This window comes from Narcine bancroftii, chromosome 14, assembly GCF_036971445.1.
Source record: "Narcine bancroftii isolate sNarBan1 chromosome 14, sNarBan1.hap1, whole genome shotgun sequence".
Taxonomy (NCBI): Eukaryota; Metazoa; Chordata; class Chondrichthyes; order Torpediniformes; family Narcinidae; genus Narcine; species Narcine bancroftii.
This window is the reverse complement of record NC_091482.1, coordinates 59,927,278-59,947,534: the sequence shown is the minus strand read 5'-3', so window position 1 is coordinate 59,947,534 and position 20,257 is coordinate 59,927,278. Positions and strand designations below refer to the sequence as shown.

Here is a 20,257-nt window from a genome sequence, read left to right as displayed (position 1 = left end):
AACGGCATCTTCACTAGAATTCTAGAGGAATGCAGCACAGGAAAAAACCCTTCGGCCCATTACGGTATCTGCCGACTATCAATCACCCATTTACACTCATTATACATTAGTCCCATTTTTGTTCTTCTCCTCACATAGTCACGAACTTTTATCCAAATTCTATCACCCATTGGGGCAGTTCACAGTGGCCAATTAACCTGCAAGTCTTTGGGAAGAAGCCAGAGGAACACATGCCATCACAGAGAGAACGTACAAATATCACACAGGCAGCGGCCGAGGACAGGATTGAACCCAGGCTGCTGGCACTGTGAGGTAGTGGTTCCACTCTGCTGCCCTTATGGTGGAATAAAAATCAGATACAATTGGAAAATATAACTGGAATGTTAAAGGAGGAATATTAGAATGGATGGCTAAAATCTTGCTGGGGAAAGGAAAGCAGAACATGGCAGAGAGGGAATCCCAAGGCCCAGACTGGGGAAGGGGATCCTGTATTATGGAGGGGGCCAAAGTCGAGAGGAGAAAACTGTAGGTCAGGCAGATGGCTGAGGACCTCTGGAAGAGTCATGACAATAAGTAATAAATAGCAGAAACAGGAAAATGTATGAAGTCACAAGGTCAAGGGATGGAGCTTTTGAATTTGTAACCAGAGAAATAGAATTTGCAGTAGTTTATCGGAGAGGAAATTACAGCTCATGTAAGATGGTATGGGAGAGGAGTAATCTGACAGCAGGCAAAGTGAAGAGAGGCATTGGGGGAGCCAGCTCTCATCAACATATATGTGGAAACTGTGCTTGTTAAAATGGCAGTAAGGTGTGAGAACCAAGGATATAGCAGCAGGAGGGACAATAGAGAATGGTGAACCAGCGAGAAGTGCAGGTGATTTTTTTTTAGATTTAGTGATGGCTATTTCAGCACATGAGCCCATGCTGCCCAATTACTGTTTTGAACACTGGGAGGAAACCCACGTAGACAATGGGGGGGGGGAGAGAAACGTACAAACTCCTTACAGACAGTGCAGGATTCGAACCAGTCCCAGTTGCTGTAACAGCATTACGCTAACTGTGCTGCCCCCCACCCCCTCCACAAGAGGGTCAGAGGTGAAGTCCAGGAGTGAGGACCACACTCCAGCAGTTTGGAATAAACTAGAAAAGGGATTTACAGCTCCTTGTTAATTGAATAGATCCCTGATAACCAAAGAAAGAAAGAACAAATATAACTGGGGGGAGGGAAGTGTGGGATATAAAAAGGAGGAAAATGCAGATGCATGAAAGTAATAAAACTGACTTACTTTTCTAGAAGTTATTTCGCCTCTTGGAGTATCGCTTAAGTTAATTGCATAGACTTGGTCCCTATTAAAAAGAACATTTATGGAATATAATTGAAATTTAGAGCAGACATAACTATTCAATAAGTTCACTTTCAATAAAATTTAGTGCTGGGCAACTTCAACTCAATGTTTAAATTTGTGATCTAACACAACCAGATGTAGAGTTAAAAGGCCAAATTACCTGCCAGCAATATATAGCATATCTTCTATTTTCAACATTAGCTGGTAGTCCAATCGATGTAAAGATTCATTCCCTAAAAGTCGTCCTCTGAACACTGGATATTGCCTCGAAACTGCAAAACAAAAAACAGAATTTGGTTACATCTTCAAACGGAGCTGGGAAATTCATGCAAAATGTTAACTGGCAGAGGGCATCTTGTACAAACCGGTTGCGAGGAGAATGCACGTAGATAATGCCTGAACAAAACATTAGAGATAAGCAATACAAGAGCTGACACTTGTTTTCTAATTGATGACTATAAAACAAACGTTGTCAATGCCAACGATAAGTATGGTTTCATGTATCCTCCTGCTCCCTGATTTTGCCTATACTTTTAGTTTTCAAATATCTATTCATTGGGCTCTATTGACACCCCCTCAAGGCAACAGGACAAGAAAACCCAAGGTGATAGATATCCAGATTGCATGTGCTCTGCAAAAAAAAAGGGATCTCCTTGCCAATCTTAGAGTCTGGTTTGCATGTTACCATCACAGATGGTCTTGAAGACAATTTTTCTGCACCTGACTGGCAGGTGACAAACTCATTTAAGTCGGTGTGGGGAAAAAAAATGGTGGCATGAAACATAATTAAAGAGCACCGAGATTGGCGAGGTACATTTCCTCTTAAATTCTCTTGCAAATAAAGGCCCAATGTCACCACTCGCTGTGGCTGGATGCGAGTTTTCAGAAGTGTGTGGACAAAGGCACTTTGTCGAGTTGTCGACTTCACAATTTACCACATGGTATTGTGCCTCGGCCAGAGGAAGCCATTCAGCCCATCAGGTCAGAGCTCATTCCTGGAAAGCAATTTCATTAAATCCTCTTCCCCCACTTCTTGTGACATTTTCTCTTCCATGTGTCCGTCAACTCCCCTTTGCTGTTCTTTGTTTTCATCTATTATATCGACTAATTTGCATGGCCAATTAATCTAGCATCTTATTTTTGGCATGTTGGAGATCATTGGATCACATTGTCATTGATCTCTTACAGTTAATACATAAATAACACTCTTGTCATCCTTGAGAGTGGGGTACAGAGGTCAGAGCAAACAGTTTGATCTATTTTTGTAATGATCCCTCTGTGTATTGGACAATCATATCTGATGAAATGTGGCAGCTTTTTAGTTTGGCTTTTGGACATGGGAGGCATTGCAAGCACACATTTACTGCTCAGTGCTAAGCAGTGATAAGACGCTCCTAGGACTATCCCTTTAATTGGTGTAGGCCTTGTTATGTTAGCACGCCAAATGCATTTGGGAATGCCAGCAGAATGAAGATAAACATTTAAACGAAGGCACTGTATAATTTGGAAAAATACTTTGAGATGACAGCATCCTAAGGATTCACTGTTCACCACCAAAGTCAATGATCTGGGGTTGGATATTCGAGTCTTCGGCATTTTTCAAATACTCCATGGAAGTGATACCTGGAGCTCAGTGTGGCAGGAAGCTTCCCCAGGAGGCAGTTGAGCACATGCATTGCAGTGCCTCACCAGACGAAGAAGTGGAAACACTCCTGGCCTTGCAGGTGGCAGTGTCTCTGAAGAGTCAGGAAAATTCTACCCTGATTTTGTAGCCAATGGTTTTGCTACTGTTGGTTCTGTTTGAGGGATAACTTGACAAAGGAACTGAAAAGACAGCATCTCTGGAAAGTTGAACCTGCCAATTTCCATTTCCAGCACCCTATTAAATATATTTAAGGCACAATTATATAGATTTTTGCAAATTGGGGAAATTAAGTTTATATGAAAAAGGCAGGTAGGTGGAGCCAAGTCCACATCCAGATGGCTTATTAAATGCTGGAGCAGGCTCAACTGGCCAGATGACCAACTTCTGCTCCTATTTCTAATGTTCTTGTATATCTACAATTCCATAGCTTGCAATTTTTAAAATCCACAATAGATTTGAACATATTAATGGTGTAGCCAATATTTGGTTAGAGATACCACCTTCAGCTGAGATGTTAAACCAAGTCCCCAACTACTTGCTCAGGCGAATGTGATTACTACACGTTATTATGTGAAGAAAGGCATGAGCTCTGTTTTTGGAGAAAAACACTTTCCTGGAGATCCACATCACTAAAAATTATTCCATCATTCATTTCTACTCAAAGGACCTCACTGATAAGCACTTTCAAATATTTACTATCAAGACAAAATAAGGGTCATTTTGGTCAAATCCATTAGTTAAGCCCAAAAGTCTACAAAGTAGTGACGTAAATCCTCAGTGGTCACTGCAGGAGAATTATTTTGTTAATTTAAAGCACTTAAATGGAGGTTCACATTTTAGTTTAATACATTTAAATTTTATTAAAGTAAAATTCAATAAATTAAGCATTTGTGCACAATTTTATTTTGTTTTAGGCTTCAGGGATTCTTTACCCTGCTGTCTTCCAAATTTGTACTGCAGTAATTTCTTTGCTTGGAGGAACAGTTTTTTTTTTAAGTTGATCGAATATTTATCTTGTCAGTATTGTAATTATGTTTAGCAATTAAAAAAAAACTTGATTCCATGTGTTCATGAAAAAAAATGGTATTGCAAGAGGCTCTCGACTTACAGTGGAACTCGAGGGTGTTGATGGGCCTATCATCTTCAGGGAAGCTCACTGATGCCACTGGGGAAGCCAGCAGCAGAAAGAAGGCAACCAAAGTGGAGGAATAACTTGTAGAGATATTCATGCTCGTCACAAAGAGAGTTCCTTTGCAAAATGGAAACTGCCTGTGAAAATATAGGAAAAAAATGAGATGATTAGTGCCACATTGTCAACACCGAGTCCAGAGTTCTAACTTCCTCCCAATCCTTCTGAAACCAACTAAAATTCCCCTGCAGAATGATAAAGGTTTCTGCATTTAGATCTAATATATTCATTTAGAAAAAAAAACCTGAAATGATATTTGATGTACCCAAATGAATAATGAAGACTTTTCATACCCAGAGAGTTCCAGATCTAACGTTTATGCCTGTGACTGCACTGGACCACACATTTTTCCCCCAAAAGGTTTGCTTCCTGAAAACAATTTTGGGGTGATAATAGAGAACTTCAAGCTGAACACAAAGATAATTTCAGATTTGCTGCATCACGTAGGAAGTTGGAGAAACATTAAATTAACTTTCATTGAATTTAACATGTTTAATCGCTTAATGATGCCTGACACATTGTTTTAGTTCAACTGACTCAAAAAGGTTTGGCCGCTGATTTTTGTTTGTACTCAGCATCTGATGCCTCTCGTGTCAGTGTCCAACCATAGTCGGTTGGCATTGATGCACTCCAGTGGCCCTGATACCGCTTTTCCATGGTTGCAATGTCCTGGTGAAACCTTTCACCATGTTCGTCATTGACTGGCACCAAGATCATTAGGGACTAAGTCCAGGAGTGAAGGCAGAAAATGGATTTTCAACAACACGCTGCATTTAATGGTTTTGTATGTTTGAAGTAGACATAAAATATGACAGGAAATCACAAAAATAGGTTTTATCTACAAAAAAATGGTAGGTGATGGGAAAAAGTTCATGATTAGCAGCTTGAAATCCATAAAATACACCCAAAAGTGTCCAGGATGCAAAATGTTTGTTGTCCACTGTTATTTATTTTAGTTTTGATAAACCCTAGCTGATTATCTGCATGACAACAGCAAGTACATTTCAAGTACTTAATTGCCTTTGGAGAGCAGTGGGATATTGAGCTGCAAAAGGTTCTATAAAATGGAAGTTTTTCCTGTTTTTATCATGTCAATAATCACCTTCCACTTAACCTTGTTTAGTGCCAAAATAAACAGCCAGGAAATAAATGTACCTTGTGATTCATTGTTGAATAATTGTTCATATTTTTGTGAATTTCTAAACTTATGCACATTTTAACAATTGTTATATCGGAATGAAATTTGCTTTGTTTTTAATTGCTTAATGGCCAAAAATTTGCAAACCTTTGTCTCTGTTTATATCGAAATAAACTCCATGAATGAAACCCATATGCATCCTGCAGACTCTCACCTTGTGTCAAAAACAAATGTTGAAGAGTGAACATTTTTTTCCCCACTGTCCTACTTCAAATTTAATTGCTCCCAGAACTAAACTTCTATGGCACATCTGGAGTTAACCATGGAACATTTGTAAACACAGAACAGTCATTAATTCCAGATTTGCAACAGATTAAATATTTTTCTTCACTGGAGAAGCCTTGCAATAAATCATGTTTGGAGTCAACACTGTCCGACCATGTTTTTAGGGTGACTGAGTTCATCTTTTAATTGCACTCTTTACTTACATGTATATTTAAAAAATTGACACACTTTACCATACTCACATCACACAGTCACAACTAGTATTTTGAGCACCAGTTCTGGTGCCCCCTCTGCCATCCCATTGAAAAGCCCAAAACATGGATTGCCTCCACAGTATTCTTCAGTTTCACCACAAATACTGAAACTATCCTGTATCTAAAGGCTAATGTCAATGGGATCCCAGTTAAAAATCCCAATAATGATGGCAAGAAAATTCAGCGTGATTAAACAGAATACCAAGTGAAACACAAAAGTCTGCAGACACCACGATTGTGGTAACAACAGAAAATGCTGGGGGATCTCGGTTGGTTTTGCAGCGTCCAAAGGAGATAAAGATGTATTACCAGTGTTTCAGGACTGAGCCCTTCTTCAAGGAATAAGCAAAGAACAGGAAGGCTTCAGAATAAAGACAAGGCTGGGTGCAGGAGGGGTCCAGGCCAACAAAAGGTGTTAATTCGATATGACAAGAGGAGAGGTGAGAATTGATTTTGGCTCCGTGAAAGGGGGAAAAAGGGAAAAGGAAAGAGAGAGAGGTATTTTTATGGAGAACTTGGCTTTGAAGTTGGCTCCATCCACGGAGAAAAATTTTAATTTACCTTTTTTATAGAGCAATCCTAAAAGGCTGCTGCAGCATCACTTTTATGCGGAGCGTCCTCCAGGGTTGTTGTAGGTGGGGCAACTGTTGCCTTGGAGCCGCACATCATAAATATGCGGCGAACAATGGCCGACTCTTTTACCCATAATCCCCCATGCAGCTGGAACTGCTCTGGGAAACGCAGAGTGGTTCAAGCTATGTGTGGCGTTACAGGTAAAGTAGTCAGCCATTGATCATTTTCACAGTGTTTATATTTCATTCTCACTCACCTGTGAGTTCTTGGTTCTAGATATCGCAAAGCATCAGTGAAAAGGTCATCACTGGAGTGTCCTCCACCACCATATCTTCAAGGCCCTGGCTTGGTAATCCTGACCTGCCGTGACTGGGAGGTTGAGAAGGATGAGGGAGCGGAGCAGCAAGTCCGGGGCCCCAAAGGTATGGCGGTGGCCACACACCGATGATGAATATTCCACAGTACTCTGACATAATAGGTTCACAAAACGTTCCAGGTCACGGGCTGACGGCATCACCGCAACGTCATCAGCCCGCCCATAGCCAGCTGCTTGCAGTGGCTGGATATTTATGGAGCAAGGTGGAGTGCTCTGCTCCACCTCTGACACATGCCAACAGAAGGATCGGAGTTGGCACCTTGGAGCTGCTCACGGACCATGTACAAAGGTAAGGGTTGCGACATAAGGGCAATGTATCTCCACCTTTGCGTTCGGATTTTTCTGCTTCATAAAAGGGCCGAGAGAAAGAGAAAGAGAGAGACCAGAGCTGGGGGAAGGCAACAGGGAAGAAAAAAAGGAGGGGGTTAGGTTTAATGGAAGCTGGAGAAGTCGATGTTAATGCTATCCGATTGGAGGGTGCCCAGTCGGAAGATGAGGTGTTGTTCCTCCAATTTGCAGGTAGTTTCAGTCTGGCAGGGTATTAGACCATGGACAGACAAGTTAACAAGGAAATGGGACACAAAATTTAAATGGGAGGCCACTGGGAGATCCTTGGTCTTGCAGTGGACAGAGCAGAGATGCTCAAGAAGCAATCTCCCAGTCTGCCCCCAGTACCAATAACAACCTTACAAGATTCCAACACAAATATCTAGAATGTAGTTTAACTTCACTTGGCAATTTTTGAAATCTGTTAAAATGGTTCCTTGTAGGAAATAAACAGAACTGTCTATGCAATGTGAAGTTAAACACTTTCACTCAACACTTCCATTCTGCAGCCAACCTTAATGATAAGCTACTCTTCTTTTCTCATTGTAAATGTTATCGAAGAGGATGGGTCTAGGTTTAGTGTCACATATGTTAATTGACGTTCTTTGAATCCCAATTTCTGCAGATTCAGCTCCAGTTTGTCCTGGAAGGATCTTTAGCTCCTGCTAACAACTCTTTGTTCATCATAAACCTTACTGCAATCATCGAAAGGAAAAAAATAAATCTGTTTTGATATCACCTTTCAAAAGATCATCCAAGCTTGTAAAGGGCTAATTTACCATTTTTGATCAATATCAAAATAAAATTTGTTCTATTAGCAACATGATGAAAGCAAAACTTGTTAAATGATAATAAAAAAAAAGAAGCCTCAGGGCTTGGCTTTATTGCAGAATTTGAAAAGAGGAAAAAATGAGCTATGATCTCAGTAAGCAGTTGGACCTTCTACATCTGTGTATTGCCTGATAAAGAGCTTGAAAGCGTGATGCCATTAATTGATGCACCCACTCAAGAGGTAATTAGAGCAGCTTTCCTTAACCTTCAAACTTTCAAGGTTATGGATTCTTTATTTTTGAGGGGCTCTCATCATCCATTTACCTCGCACACAAACAAAAATGCGGAGAGCAGCACCAAATTGGAAAATAATCTTTCCCGTCACATAACCACCCAAGTAGACCTGCCACACTTGTAGATCAAAAATAAGTATCACCAAACATACATATATATATCTATCTATAGATAGCTCTTAGACATTTTTGATGTGGTACTTTAACATTGACAATTTAAATATTTGCAGTGATTACAATGGCCTGACCTGAATAATGAGCAAAACCAATGTATCTACAGAATAACAAACCTAGCTAATTAGTGTTCCAGCTGCCTCTCTCACCGACAGACTTTGATGTGCAGTATTAGTTAACTTTGCAAATATGAAGTTTATGATCCAAGTTGGAATTAAAATGTAAGGAAATGCGATAAATATTCAAACTATCGGTGCCACCTCACGTCAATTGATTCACATTTCAGCCAGCTGGTTGACAGAATTCTCAAATATGCAATACTAAGAAATGTTGAAATGGTGAAGGGAGCACGTCTACTTCCTCAAGAGGTTGGGCATGACATCAGAAACCCCGGCAAATTTTCAGCATGTGCGGTGGAATGCAGTGATCCCTCCAAGCTTCGCGTCCGTGCCTGCCCATACAGAACGTTTGCGTGCATGCACAGCTTGGAGGGTACACTGGTGGAATGGGTGCTGACCAGCTGCATCGCAGTCTGGTCGGGGGACACTAATACCCCCAAGCGCAAAGCCCTGCGAAAGGTAGTGAGGACAGCCCAGGGCATCACAAAGAAAACCCTCCCCACCATTGAGAATATCTACAGAGAACGCTGCCGTTGGAGAGCAGCGGCAAACAACAAGGATCCACACCACCCAGCACACGCTCAGTTCTCGCTGCTACCATCCAGGAAAGAGGTATAGGCACCAGTCTCGGTTCAGGAACAGCTGCTACCTCTCCACCATCAGACTCTTCAATAACAAACTCAATGAGAGACTCATGTAAGGACTCTTGCACTTCATTACTTTTTTTCTCTCTGTAATGCATAGTTTGTTTACAATTCTTTATTTGTTTACATGTGTACATTGAGTACAGTTTTTTTTTAATGCCCGACCAATCAGTAGTAATTCTGCCTCGCCCCCAGGAAGAAGACTCTGGATTGTTTGTGATATGATGCAGAGATGACATTCACAATGGACTGTTAAGATAGGAAAAAAAACCTTTTGCCTCAAGACTAAAATTTCATTAGTGCTTTAGATTTGGATCACAGAGAGTATAAAACTAAAAAACCGATGTTTCAAGTTTATACTTAGCCTCACCTGTGGCAATAACCAAGTCCCATCTGCCACTGTATTGGCACATGGTGAACTGCAGATCCAAAATTAAATGCCAACCTTAGCTCTGTGTCCTTGATCAGTTGATCTGGCTCAGTTTTACAGGGAATTCAGGACACAAACATCAGTCAGGCTAATAAATGAACCAGTTCAGATAGTTTAAGTCAAAAGCCCTTGAGCCAGGTTCAAAGTCCTTAGTTTGAATCCTTCCCCCTTATGATAAACAGGGCTGCGCTGCATCTCATTTTAATATTTGCTTTCATTCTGGAAACGCAACCTATGAAAATCCAAACTATTAGACATTTTCAATGGAACAGAAAGAAGATCCAAAAGCTTAAACGGAAAAAACTTTAGTAACTTTTTAGTCCAACTTATTACCTGTCCTAATAATGTAGCCCAGAAGGAAAAATCAAATAAATCTCTCCATTTATGGGACTGCACACTCAAATGTTGGACATTGATACCCAAACGCCTAATGTAAATGTGATTAAAAACCTAGGCAAGCATTTCTCTAGTTCCTCCACTTGAGGTTTAAGTTATGCAGCCCCAACACTTTAATGATTTTATTTCCAGGCTATACTCTTAACAAGCGAGGTCCTGAATACAATTTTAAGCTTTGAAGATTAACGTGATTAAGGGTTTTCTGTGTCTTGATGGATAATGTCTGAAAATGCAGCCTTCGCATTGAGTGCATGCACACACAAGGGAGTTGCCTTCAGAAGGGGCTTACAGACAACTTTGGCACATAATCCTTTTACCCAGTATGTACACGCTCAAAACCCTTGCAGATGGGCTTGTTCAATCTTAATCTGGAACTAAATATTTTAATAGCAGTTTATAAAATCAGAGCCAAAAAGTGAAATTAAAACGTCATTTGTTTTTTAAAAAAACATAAAATTATGCATTCTTTTCAACTCGGGTTCCGAGTTATAATACAACTTAAGTGAATTAATTAATCTATCAAGACATCTCGTGAAAAGTGCTCATTGTATTTAAAATGTGATGGTCACGCTTTAACAAATGCCATAAAATTAGTAGGATGTGAAGACCATGCTGATTTGTTGAAAATAATTTGTGAACTCGGCAGAAGTAACATCAGCACTTGGAAAGGAACCATCGTCAGCCGAGCAGCCTTTCCAGTCAAATTCCTTTTAAGTGCAAAGGCACGATTTTTTTTTCCATGGGCGCTTTGGTGGTCATTTGGATTTGTGACTGAACTGACGATTGTGCCTGATCTTTTTCTTTGTGCTTTGACACATGCTTGTAAATGCATGGAGTGAATTCAGGATATAAAAAATAGTAAATTTATCTAGAAGGTCAGCTATTAGCACTTGAAACGGTACAAAGCGAAGGGAGGAAAGTTTAGGGGAAACATCAGATGTATGCTATTTTGTTGCACAAAGAATTGTGGGTGCCTGGAATGCCTTGCTGGGGATGGTGGTGGAAGCTGATGCATTAGGGGCATTTAAGAGACTCGTAAGTCCCTTTCACACCGCCAGTTGAACCTGGGAAGTTAGCGGTTCACCTGCCAGTGTGAATACTCCGAACCCAGGACTGATATCACAGCCGAGCTGTTTCAACCCGGCTCCAATGTGAACGGGCCTCCCGCTATGCCGGGTAGCATTAATGACATAATTGCCTGCATCATCCTGGCCAGGATAGGTGTTGACACGACACATGTAGTATTAGTGTAGTTTTAGTATTAGTGTAGTTATATTTAGAAGGTTTTTAGGTGTATTAGTGTTTAGTATTACAGTTAGTGTAGTATTATTGTGATAATGGTGGCCAACTGGGAGGTGTGGGAGCTCCTCTCGATAAGGGCTGAGGAGGAAATCTCCAAACATATAAAGGGCACCATGAAGGACAGCTCATTAAATGAGAGGGTCGCCTGTATGCTCAGGGACCTAGATTTGACACTAAGTCAGCCAGATTGTGGGGGACCTGGTCTGTGGATTTGTCCTCAGTTTGAACAGTCTGAAGTCCACTGCAGTAGATTTTTCCATGCTCTTTTATAAACTGTGTGCATGTTTGATTAAATTGAGCATTTTTTCCCCATGCTCTTTTATACATTGTATGTGTATGTAATTTATTTCCGCTACGATTTCACTGCCCTGCACATATGTAATACGTCACTCAAGACGTCACTGCTGGAGGTTGGCTCCCCCCCCCCCCCCCCCGCCCCCAGCTCCGTGATACCAGGTTAAAGGGCTCATGGACTTGGGATTTCGTGGTCAAGTGTGAACAGCCCACCTTGTATTTCAACACGGGTCATTCACACGCCGACTTAGCGGGTTGGCAGTTTGAAAGGGGCCTTAGACAGACAAACGGATGAAAGAAAAATAGAGGGTTACGAGGGTAGGAAGGGCTTAGTTTTCCTTTTTGTCAGAATATATACATCAGCACAATATTGAGTGGTGAAGGGCCTGTACAGTAATGTAGTGTTCTATGAAACTGACTGTAGTAATCTATTATCTAAGGTTCTGGACTTGCAATCATGGACCATCACCTGAACAGATTACACCATTATCTAGTCATTTGCAGAATGGCAATGCCACAAACAGATAGATCATTAAATTCCTCCAGGGAAGGGAATCTGATTTTAGCAATGGATGCTGCATAATGTATTCTACACTGGAAAGAGATTTGAGAGCACACACGTGCATGCACGCACACACACGAGGACATCACCTTCCCACACCCCCCAACCCCCCCCCCCGGCTGGGCATCAGTGCTTCTGTGTAGTTAACAGAACAACATGACATCTTTTATTAATCGCCAATCCTGCTGCCAGTTATTAACAAAAACAGACTGAGCTTTAAAGATACAGTCCAGATTTCATAAAATGGAAAAGATTTTTTTTCCCCTGTCAAATCCATTGAAAATATTCGGATGAAGATAACTGCATCTCGAGTGTTCTCCTCCTTCAAGATCTGGTGTAAAGTTTGAACCGTTTCCTGGTTTGTGTTCAACTCCTCTGTCCCTCCGAATGTGTTGTTTCCTGACACCACCTTCTCAGCTCCCTAGCAACCCCCCCACCCCACCCACCCATTGTACTCCATTCCCTGATTCTCCCCCACTCTGTTCATTCACTCCCCATAATCCTCCGAACGGAGCCGGATGAAACCTTGCACAGTCGAGCAATGAATGGTAAGCTAACCTGGCATTGTTTTGCAATTAATTTTCCCCAGCTTTTAAGCCACAGGATGATGGAACCAATTTAAAAACCAGTAATTAAAGGTTCAACGTTAAACTGGAAATCAATGATTTTGTTGAAAATATATCAATTATCCTCAGCCAATTCTGTATCAACATCTGCTGAACTGCCAGTCCAAAACTAGTCAATGCCGTGTTTAGCTGGAGATTGTATCGTGACAAGTTTGGTCTGGTGGGGTCATTCTTGTCTGGCGACAAGTTTGGTCTGGTGGGGTCATTCTTGTCTGGCGACAAGTTTGGTCTGGTGGGGTCATTCTTGTCTGGCGACAAATTTGGTCTGGTGGGGTCATTCTTGTCTGGCGACAAGTTTGGTCTGGTAGGGTCATTCTTGTCTGGCGATGGCGACAAGTTTGGTCTGGTGGGGTCATTCTTGTCTGGCGACAAGTTTGGTCTGGTGGGGGCATTCTTGTCTGGCGACAAGTTTGGTCTGGTGGGGGCATTCTTCTCTGGCGACAAGTTTGGTCTGGTGGGGTCATTCTTGTCTGGCGACAAGTTTGGTCTGGTGGGGTCATTCTTTTCTGGCGACAAGTTTGGTCTGGTGGGGTCATTCAGCTGGATCAATACAAGCCAAGGCCAACCAGACAAAAGGTGCCTCATGTTCTGGATGTTAACTTTAGTGACTATAGCTGGACAATATGGCTAGTGGTGTGGAAGAAACAAATAGCTGTAGCCAGCTGTGCTGTTCATAGTCAGATGATCTTTGTGAGGCTCAAAACGATTCTGGAGCCAGTAGCCTGTTGTGGCCAAGGACAGGATGATGGATGTTCTATACACAGTGTCCAACTACACAGAATGGTAGAAGTTCACTTTATGTCTATTAAAATGCTAATTTTTGTTAGTTAACAAAAACGTCAAGAAATTAAGTTGAAAAATAAACACTGAAGACATGCTGCGAACTGTTCAGAATACATTTTGATGCTGATTTTCCAAACATTTGAGTTTGTACACAAAATGTGACTGGTTGCCAACTGAAGTTAAATCATTTCAGTGAAACGTCAAAGTATTTAGCGCAACATGTTTTGCGGGAATGAGCACCTCTCTGATCCATTCATTTTGAACTATTAAGTATTGAGTGAACTACATTTTGGATGTTAATGGGTCAACTGTACAAAAATAACAGTCAACTTTAGCCATCATTATTTAAGGGGGTTGAAATTTTAATATTATTTATCGGGCGGGGGGGTGGGGTGTCAGCACATTAAGAAAATACTTTGAGTTTCCAACCAAATGCTATCAAACGAAACTGGAGTTGAAATTTCTAAAAAGTAGGCAGAGAAGTGCTCTGCTTTATCACAAAGAAGAAGTGTCTCAATGAGCATTTGATTTAAACCAATGTGGAGAGCTGGAAAGTGATAACTGGGGATGAATCTCAGATTGATCTCTACCCACAGGACCATAAGAATGGCAGAAAGGATCACTGGAGTTTCCCTCCTCTACCTCCCCGCCCCCCCCCCCCCCCCACCCCCAATCGATGTGATCTACTGGGATCGCTCTTTGAGGAGGCTGCACAAAATCATTGAGGACTCCTTCCACCCTGGACACAGCTTCTTTCAGCTGCTCCTGTCAAGGAAGAGATACAGGAGGATCAGAGCCAGCACCACCAGGCTGAGGAACAACAACTTCCCACGGGCAAGAGAATGCTGGCCGACCAAAGGAAATGCTCATACGAAGTTCTCATCTGAACAATATTTATTTATTTGTACAGATAAAATACTTGTCCTGCACATGTACTGTTTGTTATGCCTGGTTGTGTGTGCATGTTTTGCATCGAGGACTGGAGAACACCATTTTGTTGGGTTGTACATGTACAATCAAATGACAATACTCTTGACTTAAATATTGATATAGTATTAAGATATCAATATTAATGTATTCAAAAACACACAGGGAAAAACATTATTGCCCCTCAATTTCACAAGTAAAGATCAAATTATGAATAGATAATGAAGAAGCATTTCTTCTTATGCAGCAAGTTACTACAGCCTTGAATGCAAGGCCCAGAAATGCAATGGATTCAAAACTGGTCAGAGATTGTAGTGAAAGGAGGTTGCAGAATATGGAGGAAAGAGGAGGGAGAGTGGGAGCAATTGGTCAAATCTCCTCATGAGTGGTACAGGCATAAAGGTCTCACTCTGTATCATCAGGCGGTCTGTTTCAAGGTTAATTTCCAGATGTTTAGACTCTTGTCACAACAGGTAACTGCCCCATGACTATGGCTGAAGAGACAAAGAGGTCCTTGAATGCAAGATGAAAAGGGAAAGTTGTTTGAACATGTATCTATTTCACTGTTCCTGTTGAAAGCGTCAAGTAACTGCCAGCAATCAATTACTGTATTACTAACACTCAAATCCTGTGCACTTACTGAACTCGACCAGACTGCACTGTGATTATTTGGACTAAATAGAATTGTGATTTAAAAGGAAACAACACAAACAAGGACACAAGACAACTGGAGCAGGAGTCAGCCCCTCAGGTCTGCACTGCCATTCAATATGATTTACGCCGGCCACAACTCCATCTCTGTGTCAATTCCCCTTAATCCTCAATCTTTCAAATATTTATCCATCTCTTCTTTAAATCTATCTATCAATCGGGCCTTCTCCACCCTTGGCAGCAGAGAATTTCAGAGATTCATTGCTTTCTGAGAAGTCATGTACATGCACCTCAATTTTAAATAACCCCTTATTTCATGGCTTTGTCCCTTTGTAAATCCCTCAGCAGTGAAGACATTTCAACGTCTACCTTGTCAAGCTCACTTAGGATCTTGAGTATTTGAACAAGGTCACCCCTCAATCTTCTAAACTCTGTGGAATACAGTAAAATTTCCGGCATCCGGAATTCAAGCAACTGGCGACCCAACCAACCGGCAAAAAAAAACCCCGAGGAAATAAATAAAAATTTTAATTGTGAAAGTAAATGTTCTCCGAGGCAACACACAACCCCCTTGGTGAAGATGGGAGCAAACATTCAGCCAGTGGAGCGCCCTGGTCGTCCCCCGCCCCCGGCAGCTGTTCAAATAGTGTCAATAAAGTTGCGTTTGAATAAAATGGTGTCGCCCAGGACGAAGAACTGGCCGATGCTGCTCGCTGTTGGGGTGACTCTTCCAAAGTGTCTCCTTATCCCTGTCTAGTAAGATTCTTTATTAGTATTAAGTATATTTAGTAAGGCTTTATCTGTAAACTTGGGGGAGGTTGTTAATTATGGCAGTGGCATGGCTAGCACAATGCTGTTACAGAACCAGCGACCAGGGTTCTAACTTAAATTTAAATTACAGGAATTACCTGATTAAAGTGAACTTTACATAATTAATGACTACAATACTGTGACTGAGGTTTATGAATTCATGGAAGTGAGGTTTGTTGAATGGGAGTACAGTGTAGTATTTTTGTCTTTTAAACTGTTCAATCTTAATGCAGGTGTATTAACTCGGCATTGAAAGAGTGTGTCTCAGTCAATCGGGAAATTCGCATATCCGGCATCCGCGATCCCCGTAGGTGTCGGATACGGGGGATTTTACTGTACAACTCAAACTGTGCCTCTCATTCCTGGAAAATGTGTGGTGAATATCCTTTGGATATACAAATGACTACATTTTCCGCTGTATAAATGAGGAAGGTTTATTTTCCCCAGCAGTTATTTCCTCTTGATAGCACTGATTCCAACTAGTAGTTTTGCAAATTGCTTGCAAATGGAATGGCAAACTGCTTTAGGAAAACAGAAACAAAGGCAGGAGATCTCCACGTCCAAGACATGGTTAAGTGGCCTTGCTTGTTTACACTTAATACATAATGAACTGTGTGCACGCTTATACTCTGTTGCCAAAGTAAAATACTGCAGAAAGATTATCAACTTGAAACATGAACATTTTTTCATTGTCCATTGACCTGCTTCGAAGAGGAAAAATGCCCTTTCCTGATCCTTGTCTTATCAGACATGCCTTATAGACCATTGTTTGAACCAATTTAAAATATTTCTTCATTTAACTTTTCACAGAGAGTGGAGAGCACCAAGTTCCTTGGAGTCCACTTAACCAGTGACCCATCGTGGACACACATTTCCTCACTTGGCAGGAAGGCACAACAGCGACTGCACTTCCTGAGAAGTCTGAAGGGCACAAGGCTACCACCACCATCGTGTCAACCTTCTATTAAGAACGTCCTGACCAGATGCATCATAATATGGTATGGTTGCTGCAGAGAAATGGATTGGTGGTCAATCCACAGGACCATATGAGTGGCAGAGAGGATGAAAGGAATTTTCTTAGCCCCCCCCCCCCCCTCACCCCACAATTGACTACTGGAATTGTTGATTGAAGAGGGCACACAAAATCATTGAGGACCCCTTTCATCCTGCACACAGCATCTTTCATCGGGGAAGAGATACAGGGGTATTAAAGCCAGCACCACCAGGCTGAGGAACTGACCAACCAAAGCAACTTCTCACACTAACCACCCAAGAAGCTCATATCTATGAAACAATATTTACTTATTTGTGTATGGGAATACTGTCCTGTATATGTATTGTTTGTCTGCATGCGTGTTCTGTCTGGTTGGTTATCAGCTTGTTTTGCACCATGGGCCAGCGAATGCTGTTTCGTCGGGTTGTACTTGTGCGATCAGATGACAACAAATGTGACAATGCTGGACACCATTTGATAGTGGAAATCTGTTCAATTATCTGCTTTTATTTACTTTGGACAAGTTTAAAATCAGCTTAAAGATTATAGGTATTCCGCGACTTATGAATGTAATTGGGACCGAAGGCTTCGGTACTCCACGCGCAGAGGTAAAATTCCAACGCGTCCATTTCACAAGAGTTAGGCGCCCTGACGATATTGAATTCACGCCCCTTACTCTCGCGCATGCACCAACCAAACTCCGATATGGCAAGCCCCCACTGCGCGTATGCCAACTGAAGCCTCGCGCATGCGCACAGAAATCAAGATGGCTGCACCCAGCCTACGGGCCCTGGGACAGCAAATAACAAAGCAAGTATGCACATTTTGGCTCTTACATGCCCCGTATCCCTGCTGCAGTTTGTTAAATAGAACATAAATCACGTAATTTTTTTAACTTTTTCTTCTACATTTTTTTAAAATTGGTCATGTGTGCGGATAGATCGCACTGTACCATATATTCACCCCACCAGCCGTACCAGAATCTGAGCATGAATAGAAGAATTCTACACTTGAGAATAGATTTCGTTTTTTTCTCCTCCATAAAGAGTGGCCTAAGTACTTGGCCACATGTTTTTAATGTAAGTATTCCATTTAAAGAGTGGAAATTTACAAATGAATTCTAACAAGCAATTTGTTTTGTTACTCTGTTAGCAGATGATTCCTGACTGGCAGATTCATGAAGAGAGATGGAGACAGTCTGCCTGCTTCTTTTGCTGAGCTGATCCAAGTTGGGCAAGTCCAACCAAAAGGGAGACTATCCAACAAATGCGCATGGACAGCCATACTCACGGAAAAATCTCATGCTAATTTTATCTGGCTGTCCTTCAAGAAAATAACAAACTTCAATTGCATAAACTATAACCTTGTGCAATTTGGACAGTGCATGCATGCACTAATTTAGGTTTTATGCAATTTTAACAAACGTAGATTACCAGCTTGAATAAATTTCGTCCTATTTTTTTCTCATTAAAGAACCATTTAAATGACGCTTTGGGCAAATGACATTTTTCTAAGGGTATGGTACATCTTAGATGGTGCTCTCAGTATAGTCATATCTGGGATATGGCAGCTAGGGCACATGCCCTGAACACCACTTGCAGGGGGCACCACTGTCCTCGCCTGCCTGCCCAATATCAGAGTCCCTAGCCCAACACAGATTCTCCATCCCACTTGAGCCCCCCAGAGCATCAGGCTGCCGCCAGTAACAGGCAAAATGGCCTATACCTATAATCCCCCACACTCTGCCAGCGCTCTTTCAGGGAACTGGAGAGCGTTTCCAGCTGCATGGGGGATTATGGGTAAGGAAGACAGCCATTTTGGCCATTGGTGCCCGAGTGGCCCTAAAGGCCGAGACCTTCCGAGTCAACCGACCCGAAGTTACCAGGAGCGCAGAAGCTGCAGGTCCTGCTGCAGAGGCTGCAACCTCCAGCCAGGAATGGCAGGTAGTAAACACAAGGCTTGGGTCACTTCAACACGAGCTGGAGCCTGGAGTGTCCCGTGTCTTGGCAAGTAGGAATAATAAATCTCAATGTGGTGTGGCATGTTTCGTAATTGAGGGTTCTATTAGTGGGGGTGGGGGGGGGGGTGAGCGAGAGGAAGAGGGGGAAAATGAGTTAATCCACTGGCTCGCTTCTAATAAATTACAATGCAATGTGTGAAATTTACAAGGTAGGTCAGGCAGCACGATTGGGGTAGCGGTAGCGCCAGACCAATTGTACGCAAAAAAAACACCCAACTGTCAAGTTTATGTGTGATTTTTAACCAGGGGTGGTGGGGGGGGAATAATTTCAGTGCTTGCCATACACTATTTTACTTGGAAATGCCACTGGGACTCAGCCAGTGTTGAATTAGTTGTGTACTAAAGTAAATTTATTGGATCAGACTGATAATAGAAGAAGTGCTGGCTTTGACGTCCTGGATAAATCAGAATCATCCAACAAAGCAGATGTATCACCTTGGAGTCCAGTCGAGAGTTCTGTGAACAAGCCAACTCGGTGACAAATTAAAGGTTCGTCACAAATAACAATTTGCCCAATTCAACATATACGCACAAATTGTGACTGTACAACCGATACCTTCTCTATAATTAGTGCTGCTCTTTAATTTTTTTAAAAATTCACTCTTTCTAGATCAAATACCTAAATAATAAACATGTACCCATGACTGCAGACATCTTTCATAGATACAACCAGCATATTTCCTAGCAGGGATTTATCAGAAAGCAATCCTAAAAATTATGCCTATCCCCTCCCTACCATGGCACACACATCAACCTCACCAGAATACTTGGCAAACATGCGACAGATTTGCCTTTGTGTGAAAACCTAGGTTTAAATTCCAAATGAGATATGGTTTCCGATTTTGCTTCTTTTCTGAAAAAGCATCAACGCCATCTTGCTCAATATTAAACACCATCCAGCTAATTTTTTTGAATGCTACAGGACAAAGGACAGCACAGAACCACCGGGTACATGAGAAAAGAAAAATCAAGCTCAGGGTGGCAAGGTTGGCACAATGGTCATCCCAATGCCTTTACAGCGCCACTGATTTGGATCAGGATCAAATTCTGCGCTGCCTGTAAGGAGTTTGTACACTCCCCCCGTGTCTGCGTGGGTTTTCCGGGGAACTCCAGTTTCCTCCCACCGCTTGAAACATACCGGGGTGTAAATTGGGCAGCACGGACTTGTGGGCCGAAATGGCCTGTTACCGTGCTGGATGTCTGCATCTCAAAATTTAATTTAAAATTTATTAAAAATTGTTCCATTATTTCTGTAAGAATGTTTTTCTTCTTTAACTCCATTCATTGTCAAAATGGAATTAAAATATTTATTAATAAACCTTTTCA

General features: G+C 41.7%; 1 protein-coding gene across 9 annotated transcripts in view; it reads right to left on the bottom strand.

Moving 5' to 3' along the window:
• The window catches only part of sema6d (semaphorin 6D), a 284,007-nt gene that overhangs the window by 20,025 nt on the left and 243,725 nt on the right, over positions 1–20,257 (bottom strand). For all 9 annotated transcript variants that reach the window (XM_069910619.1, XM_069910620.1, XM_069910621.1 and 6 more), the window contains 3 exons: positions 4,102–4,262; positions 1,509–1,620; positions 1,289–1,349 (listed from right to left, as the gene is read on the bottom strand). In XM_069910619.1, the coding sequence (XP_069766720.1) occupies positions 1,289–1,349; positions 1,509–1,620; positions 4,102–4,222 (294 nt within the window). In that variant the 5' untranslated portion in view covers positions 4,223–4,262. The remainder of the gene's footprint in view (positions 1–1,288; positions 1,350–1,508; positions 1,621–4,101; positions 4,263–20,257) is intronic.